Source organism: Podarcis muralis, chromosome 6 (assembly GCF_964188315.1).
Source record: "Podarcis muralis chromosome 6, rPodMur119.hap1.1, whole genome shotgun sequence".
Taxonomy (NCBI): Eukaryota; Metazoa; Chordata; class Lepidosauria; order Squamata; family Lacertidae; genus Podarcis; species Podarcis muralis.
In genome coordinates, this window is record NC_135660.1 from 54,017,331 (window position 1) to 54,041,093 (window position 23,763).

Sequence of the window (23,763 nt, forward strand, 5' to 3'; positions counted from 1 at the left end):
CAACTGCAAACCTCGCTGCCAGAAAGCAAGTTGTGACTTGGGTAGACTATATACATTTAACTCTTGCTGGAAATTAATTAAGCAGCACTTGAACGTTTGTATTAAGGATGGAGTTTTCTCTACTGCTGTGGCAGAATAAGGTTCAACTAAACCTTGTAAGGACACCAACTTGAATATCCCCTGTGATAAAAAGGCTCTCCCTACACCCTCATCAACTACACAAAGGATATAACACTATTGTCAAAGGTGTTGTGGAATATTGTACAAAGATCAACATGAGCTTGAACAGTCATTTGGGAAGGCCTGAAGGCTACCCTTAATTAATTCCTGAAAACAAATGAAATGTTTTATTATGTTTTATTTTTAGTAATATCTCACTACTGCTTTGCAGAAAGAGTTCTGCTAATACCTGCAGATAGGTACATGACAATTACTCTCACACCCTTTATTGTGTTTTGTGTTTGGACTCCAGCAGTACAACCTACCCAACAATAATCTTACATAAGCCCACTGCAAATACCCATTTATTACGCAGACATAATATATGGCTGCTGTTCCCTATGTTCATAAATTCCATTCTGCCTCAGAACAGCCATACATAGACTCAATTGAGCTATAATGCACAAGTTCACGGTGCTTCTTCCAGACTGACATAGGCTCACCATTGCAGACTTGTAACTTACCCTTCCTCTGACTGCTGCAATAATTACACACAAACCCTGTTGCTTGGTTGTAACACCATAACATTTTAAATTATGGCTATCATCAACCATACTTTATGTCAAAGGCCAAATAAGTGACTCATTTTCACTCTCTGTTCAATCCTTTCACAAACTTACACTCAGTGGGACATGCGGGACAGAATCTACATGTGCAAAGTGTACAGCATGTTCCCAACACCCAAACCATAGTTTGGCCTCGACACCTAGTATGAGTCACACACCTAGTATGAGTGTCTTATCCAAATTAATACAGTGGTACCTCAGGTTACATATGCTTCAGGTTACAGACTCCAGTAACCCAGAAATAGTGCTTCAGGTTAAGAACTTTGCTTCAGGATGAGAACAGAAATCGGGCTCCAGCGGTGCGGCGGCAGCAGGAGGCCCCATGAGCTAAAGTGGTGCTTCGGGTTAAGAACAGTTTCAGGTTAAGTACGGACCTCTGGAACGAATTAAGTACTTAACCTGAGGTACCACTGTACATGGCTGTAGACCAGACTTGCTTAATGTGTAGTCATTAGACTACAACTCCCATCATTCTTTACCACTTGCCATGCTGCCTGTAATTGTAGCCCAAAACATCTACAGGGCGTTAGATTGATGGAGCCTGTTTTCTACTCTTCACACACGATCAGTTTCCTACGCATATGTCACTACCATTTATGAAATCAGTTACTCCCAATGCATGCATGCAATGTTGCATGTAACAAACTTATGCACAGCAAGAAGCATGCAGGGGATTCAGTAAAATAACTACTTCTCTTCACTGCACATGATGGCATTCACAGTACCAAACTCAGAAGTGATATCATACAGAAAATTCATGTTGAGTGAAATGGTCCATAACTCTTTTGTAAGGTACTAGTTTATAATAAGCGTGACAAACGTCTCCCGATATAAGGTCTGAACAACAAGCTTAGTTTATATGGTTCAATTCTTGTGGGGAAAGGATTATTTCCACAGGCTAAGACTCATGTTTTTATTGCCATAATCATAAAATACAGACACATATTACTCAGAGTCTGCTCACCCTTTTAGGTTCCCAACCACATTACACCCACTATGGCCCTGTTTTAAGGATATGCATTAAGGCAATAATCTTATACCTGGAATATGATCATTTAAAAAATTGACCAATATTGAAATTCCTGAAATTCTAATTAAAAGAAAGGGGTTGGGAGAGGCTTACATGAATGCGGAGCAGGCAGGTCATTACTGGTCAAGTTGCCAATTTATATGGGGGATGAAGATGTACTCAGAGAAAAACAGAAGTGGCAAACTGTACTATAGATGCTTTAAAAACATGTCATCTTCTCTCCTTCAGTAGAGACTATACAAGCCGAAATGTAAACACTGGCATGTCGTAGCTACTAAGCAAGAGCCCCATCTTGAAAACGGGACAACGCCAAGGACATTTGCTGAATAACAGATACATAAAACATGTAATGAACTGGCAAAAGTAAATAGGGAACAGTTGTTTGTCCTTTTTCACAGCACCAGAACTGTAGCTATCTGACATATTAAGATCAAGTGAGACTTTAAACAGACCAGGTTTTGTTTTTTTACACAACATTATGCTGTTGAACTGAAAAGAACATGATGGGCAACAGAGTTACTGAGTTTAGACAGAGCCAGTCATTTTCAGTAGAGCTCAGCATCTATTGCTAAAATAGCCAAGGCAGAAACCCTTAATGCATGTGGTAGCCTTCAGTAACTTACAACTCAAGAGTGAAAAATACTTGCAGCTTATTTAATTGCTGATTTCATCAAAGCCATATATGTACCACTGAAGCCAAGATGCTGAGCTAGAAGGATCTTACATTTCTACCCTCTAAAAAATAGAATAAAATGTTCTCTGCCTTTCCCCGTAATCTGCAGCCCCCAAACTGTACGACTGCCTTTCCGATTAGTACCCAAATTCTATTCCATTTTCTCTGCTATCAACAATGTTCCTATCTAGGGTTTGCAGCAGTTGCCGCTCTACAGGGTCATGCCAAGCGCATAACATGAGCAAGGTAAGAGTGCGCTATCAGGATGCCAGGGAAGGAATAGGCTTATTTCCAGTTTGGATCACTTCACCCTTCTATAGCTTTTCTGGCTCCTCAGTGTGGAAACCAGACACATACACAAGCACACAGCATTCTGTTGCAAATAATCAAAGTCATAATTTCAGTACAAGAAACACGAAAAGTAGAGAACATTACCAATCATCAAAATGTCCACCTAAGGCAGTGTCTGTTTTACTTCCGAGTCTCCAGACAAGTTCTATTGCGCAGCCAGAAGCTAACTGGACTACTAAGAAAATTCTGCTTACAGCTGAATGTTCTTCTCACATTTGCAGCAAAATATCAGATGGTGATGTACTTCCTACGTTCACAAATCTGAGCTAACAGCTGAGAATATTTAGCATATGCACTTCAAATGAAACCCTTCACATTCTGCTAGCTATTAGTGCATGCACGGCGAAAGATTCAGGCTTTCAAAAGTTATTACAGGCGAGTTAATAATGGCTATTCCCAATTTAGCATTGTGTCACCATTTGGCAACAGGCTTGCTGAGAAAACTCCAAAATCTGTGAGGTAATAAGAGGTTACACTACAACGTGTCACACAGACACATTAGTATAATGTACTGCCATGTTTTAACACTATTCATTACCATTAATATCAAACAGGTCTGCTCTGAAATCAGCTGAACCCATGGAAAAGAGAGAGAAAAGAAGGGAGCCCACAGGTTAGCTTAGCTGAAAGCACAAGGAACGAATAATGTCTGAGAGGCTTCCTTCCCTACACTAATCTATGCCTGTGTATCACATGAAGCTCAACTATTAATACTGCTTTTCCTCCTCTTCATCCCTGGAACATAAAAAGAGCAAGTACAAGAAGAGATGAAAGAGTAATAAAGGGGAAAGAGTTTAGATTTCTGGGTTAATGCTCTGAACTTTTATCACAAATCCACACACTGTAACTGGATTATTCATGAACATATTTTTTTTTTTGAAGATTTAATTAACTTTCCTGATTACTTCTACTTCTCTTTCCTACACCCAATTCATCTTCTCTATGTATTTCATGTTAGGCATCAGCTTCACCAGGGCTGGAGCAGTAAGAGACATGCTTCATAATTTGCCTCTGCTACTCTTTCCTTCTCCTCCTCCCTGGTCAAATTACCATTGGGTAAATTACTCTCCAGCTCTATAAAAGATTGGTCCTCTGCATTATCCTAGCCAAGTATTAAGGAAGATTTTACTACACATAATGTGCAAATCTATGGTACGATGTGTGGTAAAATGATCATTAATATGAGCTTCACATCAAACTAAAATCCTGACTCAAAATCTGTTAATCTCTCATCGGTGAAGAAAAGAGTAAAAATAATAGTAATAGTAGTAGTAATAATAATAATAATAATAAACATAAATCCCAGCAGATTAGTTTATGTAGAAGGGCAAACAACTAAAACAAGCAAAGAGAAATTCATTTTATACTGCCCAATTTAAATCTGGTTTCTATTCCACAATTTACTCAATTGTTTCAAATTTAATTGAGGGCCAATGTGTTTTAGCAAAATGGGTTCACCACAGGGCAACCGACTGTGGTCAGTTGTGTATTAAATATGAAGGGACATTGCTCTGCAGAGTTCTACACACTTTTTCCTGGATCTGTCATCTAACCACCATCTAAGTATGTGATTGCTCTGTTTGGTTAACGAATGTAGCACCAAATCAGTTCCATTCTGAGCTGTGTTTAGCAATGGGAAGTATGAGGAATACAGTGTTGGGGTAACAGAAGGAAACTTTTTAAAATATTATTCACCTATATTATTTATCTTGGGAAGGAAGAGACCCACACACTAGGGAATTCAAGGGAAATAGCTATTGCAGGTTTCTAAATTATATTCTGCATTACCACATAATTCAACTCTATGCTACAGCAATCACCTAACTAAAGGGACAAGAATCTTCACAGTGTACCTTTCTGGCTCTTACAGATGAATGGAATATGACTAGTGACCAAAGAACCACCTCTGTGGGAGAAACTGAAACCCAAACAGTCAAGTGGAAGAGTCCCCTGTGGAGTCTAACACTTCAGCACTGGGCACCTGAATCTAGCTACCATTTTTATTTTCCACAATGCTTCTGATACCGCATCACTATGGCGTATTGTGAGAAAACAAAATGGCGGCTAGACCCAGCCAACCAGAACTGCAAGAGCACTGAACTGGGGTGGTGGGGAAGGGACATTTAAAGGAAGGCCCAGGCAGCTTCCCAAATATGCTAGGTACTGATGCCAGCCCTAAATAGGACAGTCCTAAATGTGTTGAGCTCAGAAAAATCCTCTTACTTCTGCAGGTTAGAAACCAAAGGATAAAGAAACCCGGGGTTCCTTTCCCATCATTACCAGTGCTGCTTCCTCTTACTCTGCGCTAAATTTCAAATTCTGGATCATTTCCCAAACCCGGTGAAACAGAGCTTACCATGGTTGCAGCTGAGACCAACAAGTACTGAAAACAGCACCAAATGTTTAAAAATGTAACCAAATTCTAACATGCCATTGCCAAATAAAGAGAATTAACAGACAAACACTACATTTTCCAAAATGGGTTTGTAAATACTATAGATTTCCTTTAAGAAAGGGAGGTACATGCTTTCAGAAAAAGTGCATTTCTAGACCCTCAGAAGAAGAAACGAGACCCCATGATGGCAACTGAGCACATTCAGAAACCCCTAATCACGATGGAAAATCTTGGCCTTACTGTTTACTTTTATGATTCTCTCTATGAAAGTAGCAGACATAGCAATAAATGACATAACTCTCATTACCATTCCATTCATTCATGCAAGTCACCAATATTTTCTGCCAGGAAAAATAAACTGCAGAATATTCTTGAATGTAAGGCATTGAAAAGCTTAAAGAGGAAGAAGAGGCTAGGGGCTTCTGAGAAATATTTGCCTAACTTTCAGAAAACAAAAGAAAATTTCCCAAAAAAGTAAAACTGCACACACTGTGGGGATTTCAAGACAGTGTCCTTTTCAGAAAGCTTCATTCCTGGTATTTTAAAAGAAGTTTTTTCCTTCTAGACTCCCCTACTTCTTTTCTGCAACATAATTCTTTGAAGTACTGTCCAGGAAAGGAGAAAATACTCTTAGGAGAGAAGTGCATATATTCCCTTGGTTTCCTCCTTTGCTAGATATTGTGGACACACCCACTCCCTGGTGAGGGAACATAATTCAGCTGCACCCTTTCAGCAGCTGGTCTGTACAGGATGGAGTCATGTGGAACGCAATTTACTACCATTCCTGGCAGCCGTTGGAGCTGCACCTTCAATAAACATTGTTTAAACAAGTGTTCAAACAAAAAAAATGGTTTAGTCTCCAGGTTAGTTCACCTCAGCTGAATAAGGAGATTTTGCTGTGGGGAGGGGGAAGAGAGATATATATAGTTCTCCAAGTTTCCTAAGTTTCTTTGGGTCTTAAGGAATCAGGCCACACACCACAAATTAAACCTATCAAAGTGATTAAGATTAACCCTGAATTATGTCAAGGACCTTTTTAAATTTTTAAATTTAAAAAACCCATCATTCCATTTGTTAATTTACTGTACTTAAAAGCACTTATAAACAATTTAGTATTTTAAAATCTCTAAGCAGGAACAATAATGATCATTAAAACAAAAACACAACAGTAACAGAAAAGAATATAAAAACAGGAATTCAAACTAACAGAAAAACAGGGCCTGATCTGAAGCAACTAATGGTCACTGCTTCATGGTATGGCCTATTCTGCTTCATGTACGCTCCATTCTAAGTCCATTTTAAGTTTTACGTTTAGTTATTTTCACCTTTTTTAAAAAAAGATAATTAGGAGGAAAATAAATCTAAGTCATCACTTAAAGAAAGAAAGAAAAAACATTTAGCCACTGAGAGTTTACTCACCAACAACATCAAGGTGGTATGTGTGGTTGATGGATCCATGAATATTCTCCACAATACAGGTATAATTTCCTTTGTCCGATGGGACCACGCTCTCCATTATAAGACTCCAATGCTGATTTCGGACCTAAGAGAATTTCAAAAGTGTTTTAAGTAGCTGACACCAACCCTCATCATGGGCTCACAAAGATGATGCATTTTAACCCTTCAAATAATTCATTGTTTTTCTACTCTAACTGACCACAATGGCTGTGGTACCCCTGAAAAGTAGTCAGATGCTCAGAAACCCATAGCGGAATAACCCACATCACTATGTCAGCAAGGCAGACATAACACTGTGGTGGAAGCGTCACAAAACTCCAAATACAGCAGGAACAAAAACCCAAATGATACAAAATTAGCAATTCTGCATGGATGTAATTATCTAGTCAAATTCATTCTAAGTGCCGACATCTGTGGTTTTCTGAACTGAAAGAACAGAACAGAAATTGAGGTATTTATTTAGTTACTTTTTATTGATCTATGTCACACTTTCTTTCAAGCACCTCAAGGAGGCATACATGATTTTCCCCATCTGCATTTTACCTTCACAACCCTGTGGGGTGGATCACCCTGTGAGCCCAGGTTGCCCAGTGGGTTTTGTGGCAAAGTGAGGGCACTGATTCCAGCCAATACTCTAACCACTACACCACACTGGCTCACAAGAGTTATGAAAAGTCACAGGAGATGGAGAGCAGTGATGAGCACAGAGGACATACTTCCAGATGACTAAACGCTCTACCTATGGCTCCCGTTGTTTATTGAGATTTTAAGAGGTACAGCTGCAATCCAAAGCCCTACATAGATCATGGAGTTCTGAATAAACATGACCTAGTCCTAGTCCATATTCTTTAGTGCTAAGAAATGCTACACATTGAAATTCACACAGATCCTTTCCCATTTCAAGGACAACAACATAGTCTGTTCTCTGGCAAATCCCTGATAGCACACCAGAGATTTTATATAGAGATGTGGAAGAGAGGCTAGGAACTTTTTTCATTCTTTTAATTGACTACAATATGTGAACACTATCTGTGGGGACAGAGTTCCTAAAACAACAACAGATGTTTAACATCCGCAGAGCTTTGTGTCATAAGTGCTGGTGGCTGCCCTTTTAAGCTTGGGACCTAGTTATGGTAAGGAGTGCCTACCTCTGCATAAACCTGACCAATCCTTAAGAACAGCCTCTGAGGCTCTGCTCATGAGAAATATTAAAGGGGAAATATCATGAGAAATATTAAAGGGGAAGGAATCATAAGCAAGGCCTTTTGGGTGGTAGCTCCATGTTCATGAACTTTCTTCTTAAGAAGGCATGTGTGGCCAGTATACTGTCAGCCTTAAAGGCACTGAAGACTTTTCTATTCCAAGCAGCTTTTATTTTATTTTTTATTAATGTTACAATACATATATGAAATCTTTACATAATAATACATATACATTAATTTGTAAATTCACATTTTCACATTTCATTATGTACCAAAAATTATCGATTTCTTATTTCTTGCCATGTGTCTTCCCTCCACTCGTGTGTGACTTCCTTGTTGTTAATTTCTAACTTTATTATTGAGGTTGTATTTTTGTATCTTAATAATTAAACATTCATTCTTATATATCCAAGCAGCTTTTAATTAGCATTTTAGTGCTTCATATTTAACTGCTGCTGCTTTTTTAACCTTTCCATTTTTTAGCTGCCTCATTTTATGCCCTGCTGATCCTGTTTCAGTTGTTGCTGGTATAATAAAAAAAAAAGATATTTTAGTGTTTCATAGATTGTAGTTCTATGGACTGTAATTACATCATAATGAATTCTGTTCTTATTATGTTGTGAGGAGGAATGTAAAGGGTGAAGATCAGATAGATTATATGCTCCTTTATACAAAAACAACTACTCAACAGCTTTGTACAGAGAAAACCAGCATGTCAGGCAAAGGGGTGGCCCCAACACTGGGTTATCTATGTACAGGATTTTAGCATTTTGCTGTGGTTTCGACAGAGGAATACTTCATTGTGTGTGTTTCAGCCTGCAGGTACGCATGATGTCACCTAGAAACAGGTGTTCCTCCACATCTGCTGTTTGTGAAAAGTGATGGGCTTTTATTCAGCGGTGACTCTTAGGGGGAAATGCTTCTGCTTGCACAAGTCAGGGCACAGAATTTTTGCCCATTCCCCGCCCCCCCCCCCCCCATGCAGGAATGCCTAAAACCATTTCCAACTCTGATCAGCAGGATCCTCACCCTCCAGACCTCTGAATCAGCTTCGGGAGGGGAGGCTTTTCATGGATAGGAGAGATTGGTATGTATGTATGTATGTATGTATGTATGTATGTATGTATGTATAAATAAATAAATAAATAAATAAATGGATGGGTGTCCTGGCTTGAAAGAACAGAAACGCCTTATACTAAGGCAAAGTCACCACTGTCATGGTTCTCTTTCAAGTACACAAAGTCCGTAGTACTTAGGTCAGGACAAAAACGTTCAGGAGAGAACCGTGTACTGAACTTCAGTTGCAGCTTTCCATTTCCACTGCAGTAACTTTCATCACCAAAGGGATATCCCCACTTTTGAAAAGAGCAGCTTCTCAGCTCAGCAAAGATCCTGCCGCACACAAGTAATGCACTTTTGTGCCCTTATTTGGTTACTGGCCATAGTTAACATAAAATCTCTTTTATTTCCTAAGAGTCTCATTAGGCAGCAAGGCACCGGTACTGCTATGTTATGAATGCAGGCTTTGAACTTTAAAGCATCAGAAAAAAGATTTTCTGTGCCTGCATTTTTTTTCCCTTTTCAACTCTTGCTTTTTCACATTTATGAGCCCAATGCTGACCTCCTGGTCAGGAATGTGATATAAGATAAGCATCAATTCCAGAATGAAAATTTGGGTGTGCTTTGTACATTCAGTTAGCTATTACACACCAGGAAACAGTCTGCGAGGAGCCAAAGTTTCGGTCTTAACAATCCCTGCTCCTGCAATGTCCCATTCCCCGTCCACACTGTGACTCAGGCTGGAGTAGCTCAACATAGGTAGAGAATTATAAAGAGCAGTTATATAAAAGAGGGCTAACTATAGGGTGCAACTGAAAGGATAAAAGATGTTTACTGATGTATACTGGGAACCCAAAATGCATACATCTTTGCCCCTGCAGGAACTTGAAACCAAAGCAGTTCCCACATCCTACACAGCAACTGTTTGGAGCAGTTCTCCCGATTAAACTTAGTGGGTTGTGAATGTGGATGGCATAGGTGCATGCAGCAGTCAGCACTGAATGAAGCAGGTTTTTTTAATGAATTTGACAAGCACTCAGTCACCTGAAGGAGCGTCTCCACCCCCATCATTCAGCCTGGACACTGAGATCCAGCGCCGAGGGTCTTCTGGCAGTTCCCTCATTACGAGAAGTGAGGTTACAGGGAACCAGGCAGAGGGCCTTCTCGGTAGTGGCACCCACCCTGTGGAACACCCTCCCTTCAGATGTGAAGGAAATAAGCAGCTATCCTATCTTTAATAATAATAATAATAATAATAATAATAATAATAATAATAATAATAATAATATCTTTATTGTCATTGCCCCCTCTCGGGGACAACGAAATTACTTGGCTGCTCCATCCACCCAGGTAGGGCACTCCACACAAAATCAAAACACTATAAAAACACTATAAAAACACTAATTAAAACAATACAGTATAATACAGCAAGGAAGATTAGATGACTTTCAAAGTCCAGGCTTCCCATTCAGGGCCGAGATCGCTCTGGAGAAGAAGCTGTTCTTAAGACGGCTTGTTCTTGTCTTCATCGTCCTGTATCTCCGTCCCGACGGCAGGAGCTCGAAGAGACAGTGACCAGGATGCGATGGATCTTTTACTATGTCCAGTGCCTTCCTATGGCACCTTGTGGCATAAATCTGCTCTAAGGTGGAGAGTGGGCAGCCAACAATGCTCTCTGCTGCCTTAACAACTCTGCACAACCCCATCCTGTCCTGGGTAGTACAGCTTCCGTACCACACACATAAGCCATAAGTGAGCACGCTCTCAATGGCACAGTGATAGAAGGCAAGCAGCAGTTTCTGCGGAAGATGGTTTTTCCTTAGAATTCTCAAAAAGTACAGTCTCTGCTGCGCCTTCTTCAAAAGCCCCCTTGTGTTGACACTCCAGGACAGATCCTCTTGTAATTCAATGCCCAAAAATTAAAATACATTTAATTTAAAATACATCTGAACGCAGCCCTGTTCAGGGAAGCTTTTAATATTTAATGCTGTATTGTTTTTAACTCTTGATTGGGAGCCGTCCAGAGTGGCTGGGGAAAACTCAGCCAGATGGACGGGGTATAAATAAATTATTATTATTATTATTATTATTATTATTATTATTATTATTATTACTATTATCATCATCATCATCATCCACATATTGTGCTATTGCTTGACTCACTTTCAGCCCCTTTGTGTGGTGCATGAAGGCTGAGTTGTAAGCTGGGCACCTTCTGAAACAATCATTACTGTTTCAGTGAACGTTTTGCACATGGCAAAGACCATTTCAACCCAAAGCCCACAACACATCAATCTGATTAAGTGAATTAGCTAACACAGATAATTCATTCAGTTCTCCAGCACACAGAAAACACTTACATTATAGTTCAGTGGCATTCATTGAATCTGGACAGCGTCTGCTAAAATCCTACCAGCACCATCTTATCACTTCTTTCCAAAACTCTGTACAATTTCCACAGCACTCCACCTATCAAGCTCCAATGTCCTTACCTTTATATTTAAGTCTTCTCAATCCCTAGCTATAGGCTGATCTCAAACTCATACAATTTAAAGTAATGTAGAATATCTACTTCTTTCCATGGAAGATTCCTTAATGACCTCTTCATTCTAAGCTCCGCTGCAGGACTCTTCAACTTGCAAACAGAGTGTGTGCTACCTTATGGGAATTAACAGGCATGCCCCATGTCTTTATCAGAGATATTTTCCTTCTTGCACTGATTTATTATATAGCTATGAACTGCTTTACCATATTTCACACTTTTGCAAGCACTCTGTTTCTCTCTGTGTGTAAATAGCTTTTACAATATCTGCAGCTAAAGATTAAAAAAATATGATTCTGTAATTGTAACCAATAGAAGTAATTACTATAGCACTGTTAATCTACAATGTACTTAAAGGCTTTATCTCACATGTCCTTACAATCACTCTAATGTAGAACCCCTATTATTTCCCTCATTTACTAATGAAGAATTGAAGATGAAGGTTCTTTCGTATTTCTGAAAGTGGTAAAAAAAATAATATTGTGTAAACTGTGGGATGTGCATGAGCTGATCCACATCTGGATCCCATGCATCTCTCACACATGATGAAGGTATGATGTTCCTCTTTGCATTTCAAAGCAAAAATATGACTTGTGGTATAATCCTATGTTTGTTAACCCAGAAGGAAGTCCCACTGAGCTCTGTGGCGTATACTCCCAAGTATGCAAGCCTAGGAGTGCAGCCTTACTTGTGCTTACCCTTTCGCTAGTCTCTCGTGAAAGAGTCCTGGGTGAGTCCAGATTATCTCAGCTTAATAAATAATATATGAATATTAGATAATATATGAATGAGACCTTTGGTGACATGCACAGCTCCTTTGCTTCTTCCTTCAGATAAGCGGGCAAACTAACCAGGAAATTTCAAATTAATTCAAATTAATAGAGCCAGTGTGGTGTAGTGGTTAAGAGCGGTGGACTTGTAATCTGTTAAATCATGAAGTGATTTAACAATTTAAAAAACAACAACATAAAAACAATTTCAAATCCAAGAGGGATACAGATTGGGGCAAAGATTTCCACTTATAAGCCTCGTTGAAAGAGGATGGTCTTCAACAGACATGGAGAATAAAATAAAGACAGCACCTGTCTGATACACAACAGGAAGGAATTCCAAAGGTTAACTGTTCCCACTAAAGTCCCAATTCCTACATCATATGGAACAGACCTCTTGACGAGATGGTACCTTTAGGAGACCCCATCTGGCAGAATGCTGTGATCAGCTGCATATTATAATGGGTGAGACAATCTTTTAGATGTCCTGTATGCTGAGTGAAAAGGCTCACTTATATCTTGGCTTATTAAGCAGAGATATGATCATACAAACACAGTCAATTATTTTCCTTAGACTAAGCAGAGATTCTCCTCAGATTTGCCCAAGTAGAAGCTTGGAACCAGGTCCAAAAATGTTTTAGGAATGACATTCCCCTGCATCTCAGCTGCTTCACATTTTACACACCTAGTTCCTCATCATCATTTTACAACAAAAGAGAAATACCTTCATATGCTCTGCTTTTTGTAAGGGTGTGTGTGCGTGCGCATGCACACACATATGAGTGCACACACAATTTTTTTATAGTTAGCCAACATAAACCTGCTCTCTTTACCCTATCTGGTTTGAAAATATGAAAAGCAGACTGTCTGAGACTACAGCCATTCCAATGTCTAATTTGGGAAGATAACACCATCAGTTACATTGCATATAATATGAACATGAAGATATTGCCAGGTTTGTGGGTAGGGCTGGGGGGAGAACCTGCTACACTGACAATATTCATCTAATATTCTAAGTGAGATTGATACTGTGTCTACTTTTAAGCCCACAACTTTTAAGCCTACCTACGTCATACCAAATAATCACTTTAGTTGCACAAAGTGTTTATGACACCGTGTCAAGAAACTACATTTATAATGGCTCAAGTTATTCATCTTGTTGACAAGGCAAAAACCTAACAAGATCTATCTTTTTCTTTGCTGAAGAGGCTGTTGGCTGTTGGGAGATTACTGAATCAAGCTGTTAACCAGCTAATCAATCCTCATCAGTTCACAAAGTCTGGGCAGACTGTTAAGGTAGACAGCACGTATTTCTTTTTTTAGAGTCCCTCTCTCCTCTTTGTGAAACTAGTTCTGAGGAGCAAAATTTTGTAAGTCTTCTGCACTACTCAATGAAGATTTAGCTCATGCAAAGTATGAACACAACTGGCTGAAGCTGAGACTTTCTAGTGGAATAAACAGTCCTCAGATAAGACATGTGGGCAACCTCTTCTTTACATTAGGCAAGCCATTTATGTATCAGCACATACCATAATATGAAAACCTATGTTCTGTCACAGAATGTTATTCCACATAAGAGACAGCCAAAAAAGATGGAAATTGTGCTTTTAGAAGTCACTAGAGTTCAGTTATGTTTACTATGCAAAACCACTAACAAAAAGATCCCGGTACAGCCCTTTGAAGTATCGCATAAACAACCCAACTGCTGGCTTTATAGGCATCCTGTTTTGGACTCCAACATCCTACCTTCGCCAAACCCGTCTAATGGAAGTTCAGAGAGTGCCATATCAAATATGCACAATTATGCTTGGTAGACATTCAAGCTTCTTCAGCGAGGGGCACCAGTTCCGCCTGAGGAACCTTGAGAATCCACTTGCTGGAATACAGTAAGAATAGTCCCAGAAAGCTGTGTGCTGGAGCAAAACTAAGTACCAGGAAAGCGAAGCTACTGGGCTCCAAAGAAATAAGAGGAATCTCTTAAATTTTAGACTGGGTGACGAGCATGAGTGGACGGGAAGAAGACCATGAGCAGGGACAGCACAATTAACCTATTTACAAAGCCAACCTTCGTATGGTTCTGAAGCATGACATTTGGCCTATGCCTGCCAGACTGGGATAACAGACAAATGTTGTTCTAATTAAAAAGAAGCAAGGGTAGGGGAAAAAATACCCTGGCTTCTCTAAGCAGGCTTTGACAAGCTTTGACAAACACCATCCTTCTCAGGGCTAAAAATGACAATTCACTGAGCAAGGTTGTTCGAGAACTAGAAACCTCAGCTAATGGATTCCGCATCCCCCAACTTGCAGACAATATCTGCGCTGCCAACTGTTACAATGGGTTCTGCATTTGAAACAGAGTCTTTTGATATCTCCTCCTAGATTTATTGTATCTTACTTGCCTTCATTTGTCTCGGGGAAAACTCATGACCCAACTAATGGATAGTAACAGCCAATCAGAATGCTTCTAGATGAGTGCATTTCATGTTATTTAGCTTCCTTATTTAAAAAAAAAGAACAAAAAGAGTCAATATACACTAGAACTTTTGTACTCCATTTTGTTAGACGGGTTTTTGTTTGTTAGTTAGCTTTTTTAAGGATCCAGGCCAATGGCTATAGCTATAGATTTTGCTGATCATATGTTTCGAGAGCTTTGAGCCTCCAAAGTAAGTTTTTTTAAATGCAGTGACAGTTAGGAAAACAGGCTGTCACATGCAAGCTGCCACCTTTCACTTGCCTTGCTGATCTAGTACGTGAACAGGTTTTTAAGCAGTGATCAGTTGCTTTGAATCCCACCTGTCTTCAGCTGACTTGTTCTGAGATCTTCCTCTGTTACAGCATATAGAAACAACAGTGGGAGCCAATTTATGATGCCAGTATGGAGGTATCCATGGCATTTCCTTTTCCAGTTTGGTACCATAGTCCCCATAGTAATGGTGAAATCTCCACGAGTTCCTCCAGGCATGCAAATGAGGAAGAGAGTCACTAACCTTCTCTATGTGACAGAAAAGAAGTAACTGCATTTTGATCTCTGGGATAGAATACACACAGGATAGGGCTGACACATCCAACCTACACAAAGAGATGTTCTCAGCCATGCTATAACAGGGAACACAATACTGCTACATATTCACAGCCTGATCCTATCCATGTTTCCCTCCACCACTTGTTCTTGTTTAGTCATGTCCGGCTCTTCAGGACCCCATGGACCAGAGCACGCCAGGCACTCCTGTCTTCCACTGCCTCCTGCAGTTTGGTCAAACTCATGCTTCAAGAACATTGTCCAACCACCTCATCCTCCATCGTCCCCTTCTCCTTGTGCCCTCCATCTTTCCCAACATCAGGGTCTTTTCCAAGGAGTCTTCTCATGAAGTGACCAACGTATTGGAGCCTCAGCTTCACGACCTGTCCTTCCAGAAAGCACTCAGGGCTGATTTCTTTAAGAATGGAGAGGTTTGATCTTCTTGCAGTCCATGGGACTCTCAAGAGTCTCCTCCAGCACCATAATTCAAAAGCATCAATTCTTCAGCAATCAGCCTTCTTTATGGTCCAGCTCTCACTTCCATACATCACTACTGGGAAAACCATGGCTTTAACTATATGGACCTTTGTTGGCAAGGTGATGTCTCTGCTTTTTAAGATGCTGTCTAGGTTTGCCATCACCTTTCTCCCAAGGAGCAGGCGTCTTTTAATTTCGTGGCTGCTGTCACCATCTGCAGTGATCATGGAACCCAAGAAAGCAAAATCTCTCACTGCCTCCATTTCTTCCCCTTCCCCTTGCCAGGATACATCTCAGTGAGTTCAATGAGATGCACGGTAATCTCTCCCTCCACCACTTAGTATTAATTATTTTCTGTACACAGTGGGAATAGCTCAGTTGGCAGAGCATGAGACTCTTAATCTCAGGGCTGTGGGTTCGAGCCCCATGTTGGGCGAAAGATATCTGCATTACATGAGCTTGGACTAGATGACCTTTGTGGTACCTTCCTACTCCACAGTTCTATGATTCTCTTCTTGTGTTTTCACAATAAAAAATGGCTATAGGATGGCAACACTTTGTATACCTCTTAACTCCTCTGAATCACAATGGATTTCTGTTCTGTTATCAGAAACTGAAATCATGAATTGAGCAGCAAAGAAAGGAATGAAGTGCAGCACTCTGCACAATCTCCACAAAACAAGGCAAATGGTTACGTGGCTCCTATAGATTTGCATCCATATATTGAAAACTATCATATATTTACCCAAGCTGAGCTACAGTGTGTAAAAAGGGCCGTGGTAAACGTAGCTTATCAAAACACAGCTGTGGAAACAAACACCCCTTTTAATACTTAAAGCAGTAAAAACTGATAGGACTCGATTTACTTTCTGGGAGGTGAAAAAGAAAGTAAAGAGCCTTGTTCATTCTTATTGGCATGCACTATCTTGCTACGGTCCATACAGGCTCCCCATTTGGGGAGGGGGAGATTATACAGGGATTCTTCCAAAGACCCACAGCCATGTGTGTGAGGAGGAGATGGTGATGGTAGTTGGAAGAACCACACACAAGAAGCCAACAGCTCTTTGAAATATGACCTCTGTGTATCTTGGAAAACCCAAGTGTTTCCAAATGTTTGAAAAACAGAGTCACTCACAACAGAAGAATCAACTTCTGAGTTGTAGTTTCCTAGAGAACTGGTAACATTTGTGCACTTCCATCCTGAATAAAAAAGTGAAATGGTACATTCATCGAACAAAAGGACAAACTGCTAAACACACGGCCATTGGGGGTGTGTGTTTATTTTAAAGGGTATCACACTTTCTGTTCAACAAGGAAAATGATAACAAAGGGCTTGTCCACACTCTTCTGCTTGTCCAGTGCCTAGAAAGCAAAGGTCTCAGCAGTTATTCACTTGATTTGAGTCTTCTGGGCATGGATCCAAGCGGTTATGCCTTTGCCCATTGAAAACCTGCTCCTTAGCGCTAAATCGGAACAAACTGCAATCTACAGAAAACCTACTTGCTTCTTGTTCTGATTCAGTGCGAAAGATCGGGTTTCCCCAGGGGGAAGTGTTGGGCAAACAGCAGTGTGGATAAGCCCTAAGATGAACCAAGGAGCCATAAGGAATGTCAGGTTTTCCTTCGTCTAGAAAAAGAAGCTGTATTTCCATCCCCCAATAATGCAAAAGTCTGTGTATGTGAGGTCAACTGCAGTTGCAGATATCAATATTCCACTGTAACACAAAGTGTCTTCTATCTTCTAGTGGTGATCTGGATTATGAATATGTCTGTTGGAAATATTATACCTATAAAATCAGAGCCATTTCCTACAAATCTGATTTACAAAAACCTAATCCTTTGGCATGTTTTGCTGAATGCAGCTCAATGGTTTACCTTTTTTTTTTATGCCTATCCATACAGAGAGATAGCATGAGGAACCTAAAGCACAGATTAGCCAATACCAAGGGGTCTTCCCCCTCCCCCGACTTCATAATTCTGCTAAAGCAAAACCATTGACTTCACAGTGGTTCCCTGAAATAACTGGTTCTGATCCTATAATGACTCTAATAAACCCCAGACCTGTTCAGTTTTTTTTATCATTATTCTGCTACAGCAACCCATGGAGGTCAGAAGAGTTTAACAGAAAGGAATGGTAACCATGAAACCCATTGGTCTCATGTAATAATTATGGGGAGAAAAAACTCATGGAACTTTTAGCATGCCATTTGGGGGCTCTGCAGTTTAGGCTTCCCCAACCCGATACCCTCCAGATGCTGTTGAACTACAACTCCTATAAACCCTGGCTAGCTATTTGGCTGGGGTTGGTGAGAGTCCAGTGACAACCGAAGAGGCTGTATATGCACATTTAAAGGCTCACAAAAATGACCATTTAAAATGATAGAAGTGCAGTGAGAAACAGGAGAACCTTTTGCTACACCTAATGGATGTCTGTGGACTGTACTCGTTAAATTTGGTAAATATATTATCTAACCCCCCCCACACACACACACACTTTGCATAAAGCAAACAAATATACCCCTGCTTCTAATTTATGGCAGACAATTCACACACGGACCCTTCAAGCGTGTGCTTCTGGTAAGGGGGTGTCACATTTTCTCAACATTTACTCCAGTCTTTTGCTACTGAAATGTGTTGTCCTTATCCCAGGTATGACATTCTCTCTCTCTCCCACTACCATGTATGTGTTGGCAGGGGAAACAGAGTTGCTCAATTTCTAATTTTTATAATTGCTGAGGCTGTGCTCTCTTGATCAAGGTGAGACATTCTCAAGGCAAATTCTGGAGAAACGGCTTGCATGTTCACCTTGATGACAAGACCAGCCGACAACCTCCTCCAATAGCTACCTTCTTCTGGTGGGGCTTGCTGCCAAGATGAACTGGCAACCTCTGAAGTAGCCCCTTGTCAGTTTCACACCTGCAAACCAACCCAGTTAAAGACTCTAGGTAAAGTCTGGAGGCTTATTTTTTATTATTTTAGCTCTTTAGCGGTTGTTTGTCCTAGACCATTCTGGCATTAGAAAAGCTATTTTGGAGGTCCATTGCCTTCCTACCAAAATCTTGAATCTGGAAATGCTCTACAGTGGTGACCCAAGTCAAAGAATTGCATAAGCCTGTGACTTTCTGCTAGTGAATGGCCACAATCCAGAGAGCACTACTACAGGTACGTGCACACTTTTCTTGGGCAAGCCAAGTGGGATTTCCCCCCCCTTGCAATATTGCAGGGAGTGGGAGCATCTGCTCTTCAGACTGCTTTCCAAGTGCCCTCCATTTTAGAAGTAGGCTAAGTGACTCTAATCAGTGAACATCAGCTTACAGTTTTATGTGTTTGTTATTCTTTGAAACAAACAGCTGCACACCTTTTCCCCCTAAAAGGCAGAACACTCATTAGGATTGGAACAAAGTTTCTCTTGTGCTCCAAGACTAGACTGACTTTCTTAATTGGCTTCATTTCACTCTATCATCCCCAAGACAAGTGTGTAACGTTGAATGGTAGCCAATTCATTTATGCGTTTTGGTATTACGAAAAGCAAGGAGGTGTTGCCAGGTGCACCTTTATATTTTATGAGGTAAGCAAATGTAGTTAGAAAAGTCTACTTCATTAATTAATGTTCATCTGGAACATTAGCATGCCTCCATCTCTGGAAAAACTGACACTTTCTATAGGAAATCTGGCTAGAATAGGGGGGGGGGGAAAAGATTTTAAAGCCTGTCTTCTTTAGCATTTGCAGCGGGCATATTTTCAGAGGTTATTCACACATTGTGGTAAAACTTATAACCTATCCTGGTAAGAAAACCATGGAGAGCAGTAAAGGGCTGGAACAAATTGGCCATTGTAGATTTACAAACTTAAGTTAGGCATTTGCGCCCTTGAACAAATATATGAATTCATATTTGCAGAATTCATATAATGAAAAACCACTTAACTGGATGCTTTAAGAAAGTCCTTACAGGCCATTAAGGGGTATTAATGCTATAGCCCTCACCAACCATCCTTGAGGGCACCTTGGCATCCCCTGAGACCCATGTAGCTGCCACAGCTAAGTCTTCATCTGCCCCATTATAATTTCATCTCAAAGCACACCCGGTTTCCTCTGATTAGGCCAGTTAGACATGATTGGTCCCTTTTTTATTTTCCAGGCCACTTTCTTCTTTTTTGCATATACAAACTGCATCCATACTTATGAGAGCTTGAGTTTCATGGCTCAATTTGAAGCTCCCTCTCCAGGTCTACAAAGCTGCTATGATATTTGTAGGTGCATTATCAAAATTACACCCTCATGAGCGCATCTGCAACATTTTGTAGCAAGTCCCACTTCTAACACTAATTGCCCGTTTTGCAAAATACAAAAGGCGGGAACCATTTGCACTTTGTATCCTTCTCACCCCATCATGCATGGTGCCCAGCATACATTTCCTGCCACTTACACTTTTCCCATTGGCTGAGCTGCCACAAGCAGGGGACAGTGTTTTTTTGGAGAGTTCAACATGCCTAATGGTGTACATAAAAGTCCAACTAGATTTTGTGCATATTTTATTCACAGTAAAGGTTTCTTTAATGATGACTCTTTTCGTGTGAGGGTTTTTGTTTTTCGTAGTTGATGAGGGTTATTTTGTGGAGGTGTTTTGTTTTGTTTTTACATACATAAAGATGTGTCAGCTTAAATAACCAAATAAAAGCAAAATTATCAAATCCTAGTGTTTTTTCCCTCCCTGACCCCAGTAGGTACCTAAAGGTTTAATATTAACTCTAACTTGGCACTCTAGCTAACCTCTCTAGATGTCCTTTCTAATCAGTAACTCACAGTTTGAATGGAAACAACTAATCCGATGCTACTTTCAATTCAAGCAAACCATTTTAAGTAATTGCAATTACTTGCCCTCAAAACACTGCTTTCTGCATCTATTTCACAGACCATAAAATCCATAAAAATAGTCTTCCTGCTCATTAAGTGTGCAGTCACCAAGCCATAAGATTTTTGTTTTGCTTTGTTTTACTATATGTCTGCAAGTTGGAATATTCTAGGCTGTCGTAGCACAAAAGCACAGACTGTTAAGAACACTTCTACAAACAATGTTTTCGTAGAGTGTTTTTCCCCCTTGTTGTTTCACCACTAACCCCTTACTCCGTAAGAGCTCTATTCACAATGTCTGATCTTTTGATAACTTGACCTTACAAACAGAAAATAAGAAAAAGGAAAAAAAGCTCTAGGGAAGATGAAGAGAGCCAGAACCAGAATCCTTTAAAGGTACTGCATGTGCTTTTACCATTTACTCAAAACTCTACAGAAATTTACTATAGTTAGGGCCAGCATTGTCCAGCAGAGGCAGGCTTCTGGGCATATCAGAGCTTCAAATCTGAGTTTAATTATAAACACAGTGAATAGGAACATAGGAACCCACATTGTACAAAGCCAGACCACTGGTCCATCTAGCTCTGTATTCTCCATACTGACTGAAGTTTCAGGCTCCCCATCCCTCAAAAAATCCCTATTCACATGTTACTCAATAGGTTGGAGAAAATAAACTACTGACATAAACCAACATGACATGGAAATATAACTTTCCTATAGAATAGCCACATCCTGTGATACCTCTGCAACAGTCATGGGGAACATGTGGCCCTCCAGACATTGATTAGACTACAACTGCTGCCACTCCCAAGCACTGGCCATGCTGACTGGGGCTGATGGGAGTTGTAGTCCAACAACATATGGGATGCCACATATTGCTTTACATGGCTGTTATGAGCATGATATAAGGGCATGCTGCATCTAAATCTTATTGGCATTCCTACATATAATACACCAACTCCACTTGGCATGTGGAGGAAGGAAGGTGTGTCTTACCTTGTATCCACCAATGCGATGCTCTTGCTTAAATTCTTTGCCATTTTTTAGCCACCTCATGGTTGGTAGGGGGTTTCCTGTAGCTGGACAACGGAACTTGACAGTGTTAGCTGCTGGAACTGCATGTAACCGCTTTTCCATTTTATCAGTTTGTGTCCATTTAGGTCCTTCTGTTTCCAAAAATGAAAGAGAGAAAGAGAGAGAAGAAGAAGAATGTAATCACTTGTCATTTGCATGATTTCCAGTATGACACAACATACTTTAGGGGGAGCACTGAAGTTCTACGTTGTTGATTTATGTCGCCTTTGGCAAAGCATACAAGACACTCAAGTACCTTAGAAATTTCAGTGTGTACCTAAAGACAAAGATCTACCCTGCTTCAGCTAGAGTTATTGCTTGTGATTCATGCCTTACAGCAAGTAAGGAAAAGTTATTTCAAGAAAGAGAGAGCAATAAAAATAAAATGACACCTGTCACCTTGCCATAGCCTTTAGGCTTGAGGTAACCATTTTAAAATGCAGAAATAAAAATTGTACTAAAATGCAGAATGTTTGAAACTTTGAAAGTTTGCCTGTGTGAGAGAGAATCAGAGCCTTCATTTGAAATGTTGGCCTTATTTTCCTTTGGCTTGGACTATAATAATCAATGACTGCCTTTCAGATAACATGCGTGTCTGTGTGTGTTTAGAACTGCTGTTTTAAAAAAGGAGAGAACAACTATGACAATGAACAAAATCACTGGAATTGTTTCATACAAGGATCTGGCATTTTCCCCAACGCAACCCAACCCAACCCAACAGCAAAACAAGGTCCTCTCTCTGCTGCTGATCTCTCAACTTGCAGTACAACATGGTATGAAATTCAATGTCAGAGTTTGGATGGGAAGCAAACAAATCTCTGACCAGAGTGCTTGTTAAAACACCATGGTTTAATTCTAGGAAAAACAGACACTCACTCTAACTAGCTACTCAAAAGCTATTCCATACCCAGGGGAATATTCCTGATGTTCCCTCTCCAAAAATAAAACAAAACAAAAAACCACCACCAAAACAGTGCGCTAACTTCAATAGAAAAGGAACACTATTTCTAATCTCTCCTGTCCAAAAAGTTTTGTGAAAGTTATATGTAGATTTGGTTAATACAGATAACGATGGCATGAAGACAGATGTGCCTGTTCCAGATATTTGTACTAATCCACGCCAAGTGATCAACTCTGTCCCATGTTTACTGATCTTACATACCAGGAAAAATCAGCCTAAGTATAAAATCAAAGGAAAAAACAAGGAAGATTCTTGTAACAGGTGGATTAGAACACCTAGCTAAGAACCTACAAAATGACCATCCCCAACATTAGCAATGTTTTATTTTCATTTTGAAATCGGCGTTTCTGAGTGCAGAATTTTTTCAAAGCAGTACCCTAAACAATCTTGGCCCCCCCATAGCTCCTTTGACATCCAGAGTTTGGTAACGATGCCCATTAATAATATTATGTGGGTTTATGCAGCCAATCCGATACTATGAAGAAAACAAATGTTACATAACATATTTGTTTATCCCCAATAGAATAAATCCTCTCAGTAGTCTCCAAGAAAAAATAAAATAAATACAAAACAAGCTGTTTAGAAATGACTGGTAAACCTGTGTCCCCCTCTCGATGTTTGTGGACTACAACTTCCATCACCCTTGGCCATTGGCCATGCTGGCTGGAGCTGATGGGATTCAGAGTCCAATGACATCTGGAGAGCCACAAGTTCTCCAGTCCTGTCTTAAAACTATAAAATGCAATACAGCAGAAAATGAGACAAACAGAGCTCACAGATCTGATACATCTTTAAACTCCAAGAATAAGCAAAGATCTGTAAACCACTAAATGGAAAAATAAACAAGGACTTCAGCTGGCACCAAAGGGATCACAATGGGGGAGCCAAGAGAGTCTCTCTGGGAAGGGTGTTCTACAACTGTGGCACCACCACTGAAAAGGCTCTCTCTTTCTCATAGCCATGAGCCCCAGCTCATTGGGCGGAGCCACATTATATAACATATGCCATCTGGACATCTCTGTTGGCCAATAGACACTACAAAACACCCACTGGTAAGTTAAAATAAAGGTAAAGGGACCCCTGACCATTAGGTCCAGTCGTGGCCGACTCTGGGGT

At 40.2% G+C, this 23,763-nt stretch overlaps 1 protein-coding gene across 8 annotated transcripts in view; it reads right to left on the bottom strand.

The window, feature by feature from the left end:
• The window catches only part of FGFR2 (fibroblast growth factor receptor 2), a 143,770-nt gene that overhangs the window by 50,038 nt on the left and 69,969 nt on the right, over positions 1-23,763 (bottom strand). For all 8 annotated transcript variants that reach the window (XM_077930292.1, XM_077930293.1, XM_077930294.1 and 5 more), the window contains 2 exons: positions 21,609-21,778; positions 6,654-6,777 (listed from right to left, as the gene is read on the bottom strand). In XM_077930292.1, the coding sequence (XP_077786418.1) occupies positions 6,654-6,777; positions 21,609-21,778 (294 nt within the window). The remainder of the gene's footprint in view (positions 1-6,653; positions 6,778-21,608; positions 21,779-23,763) is intronic.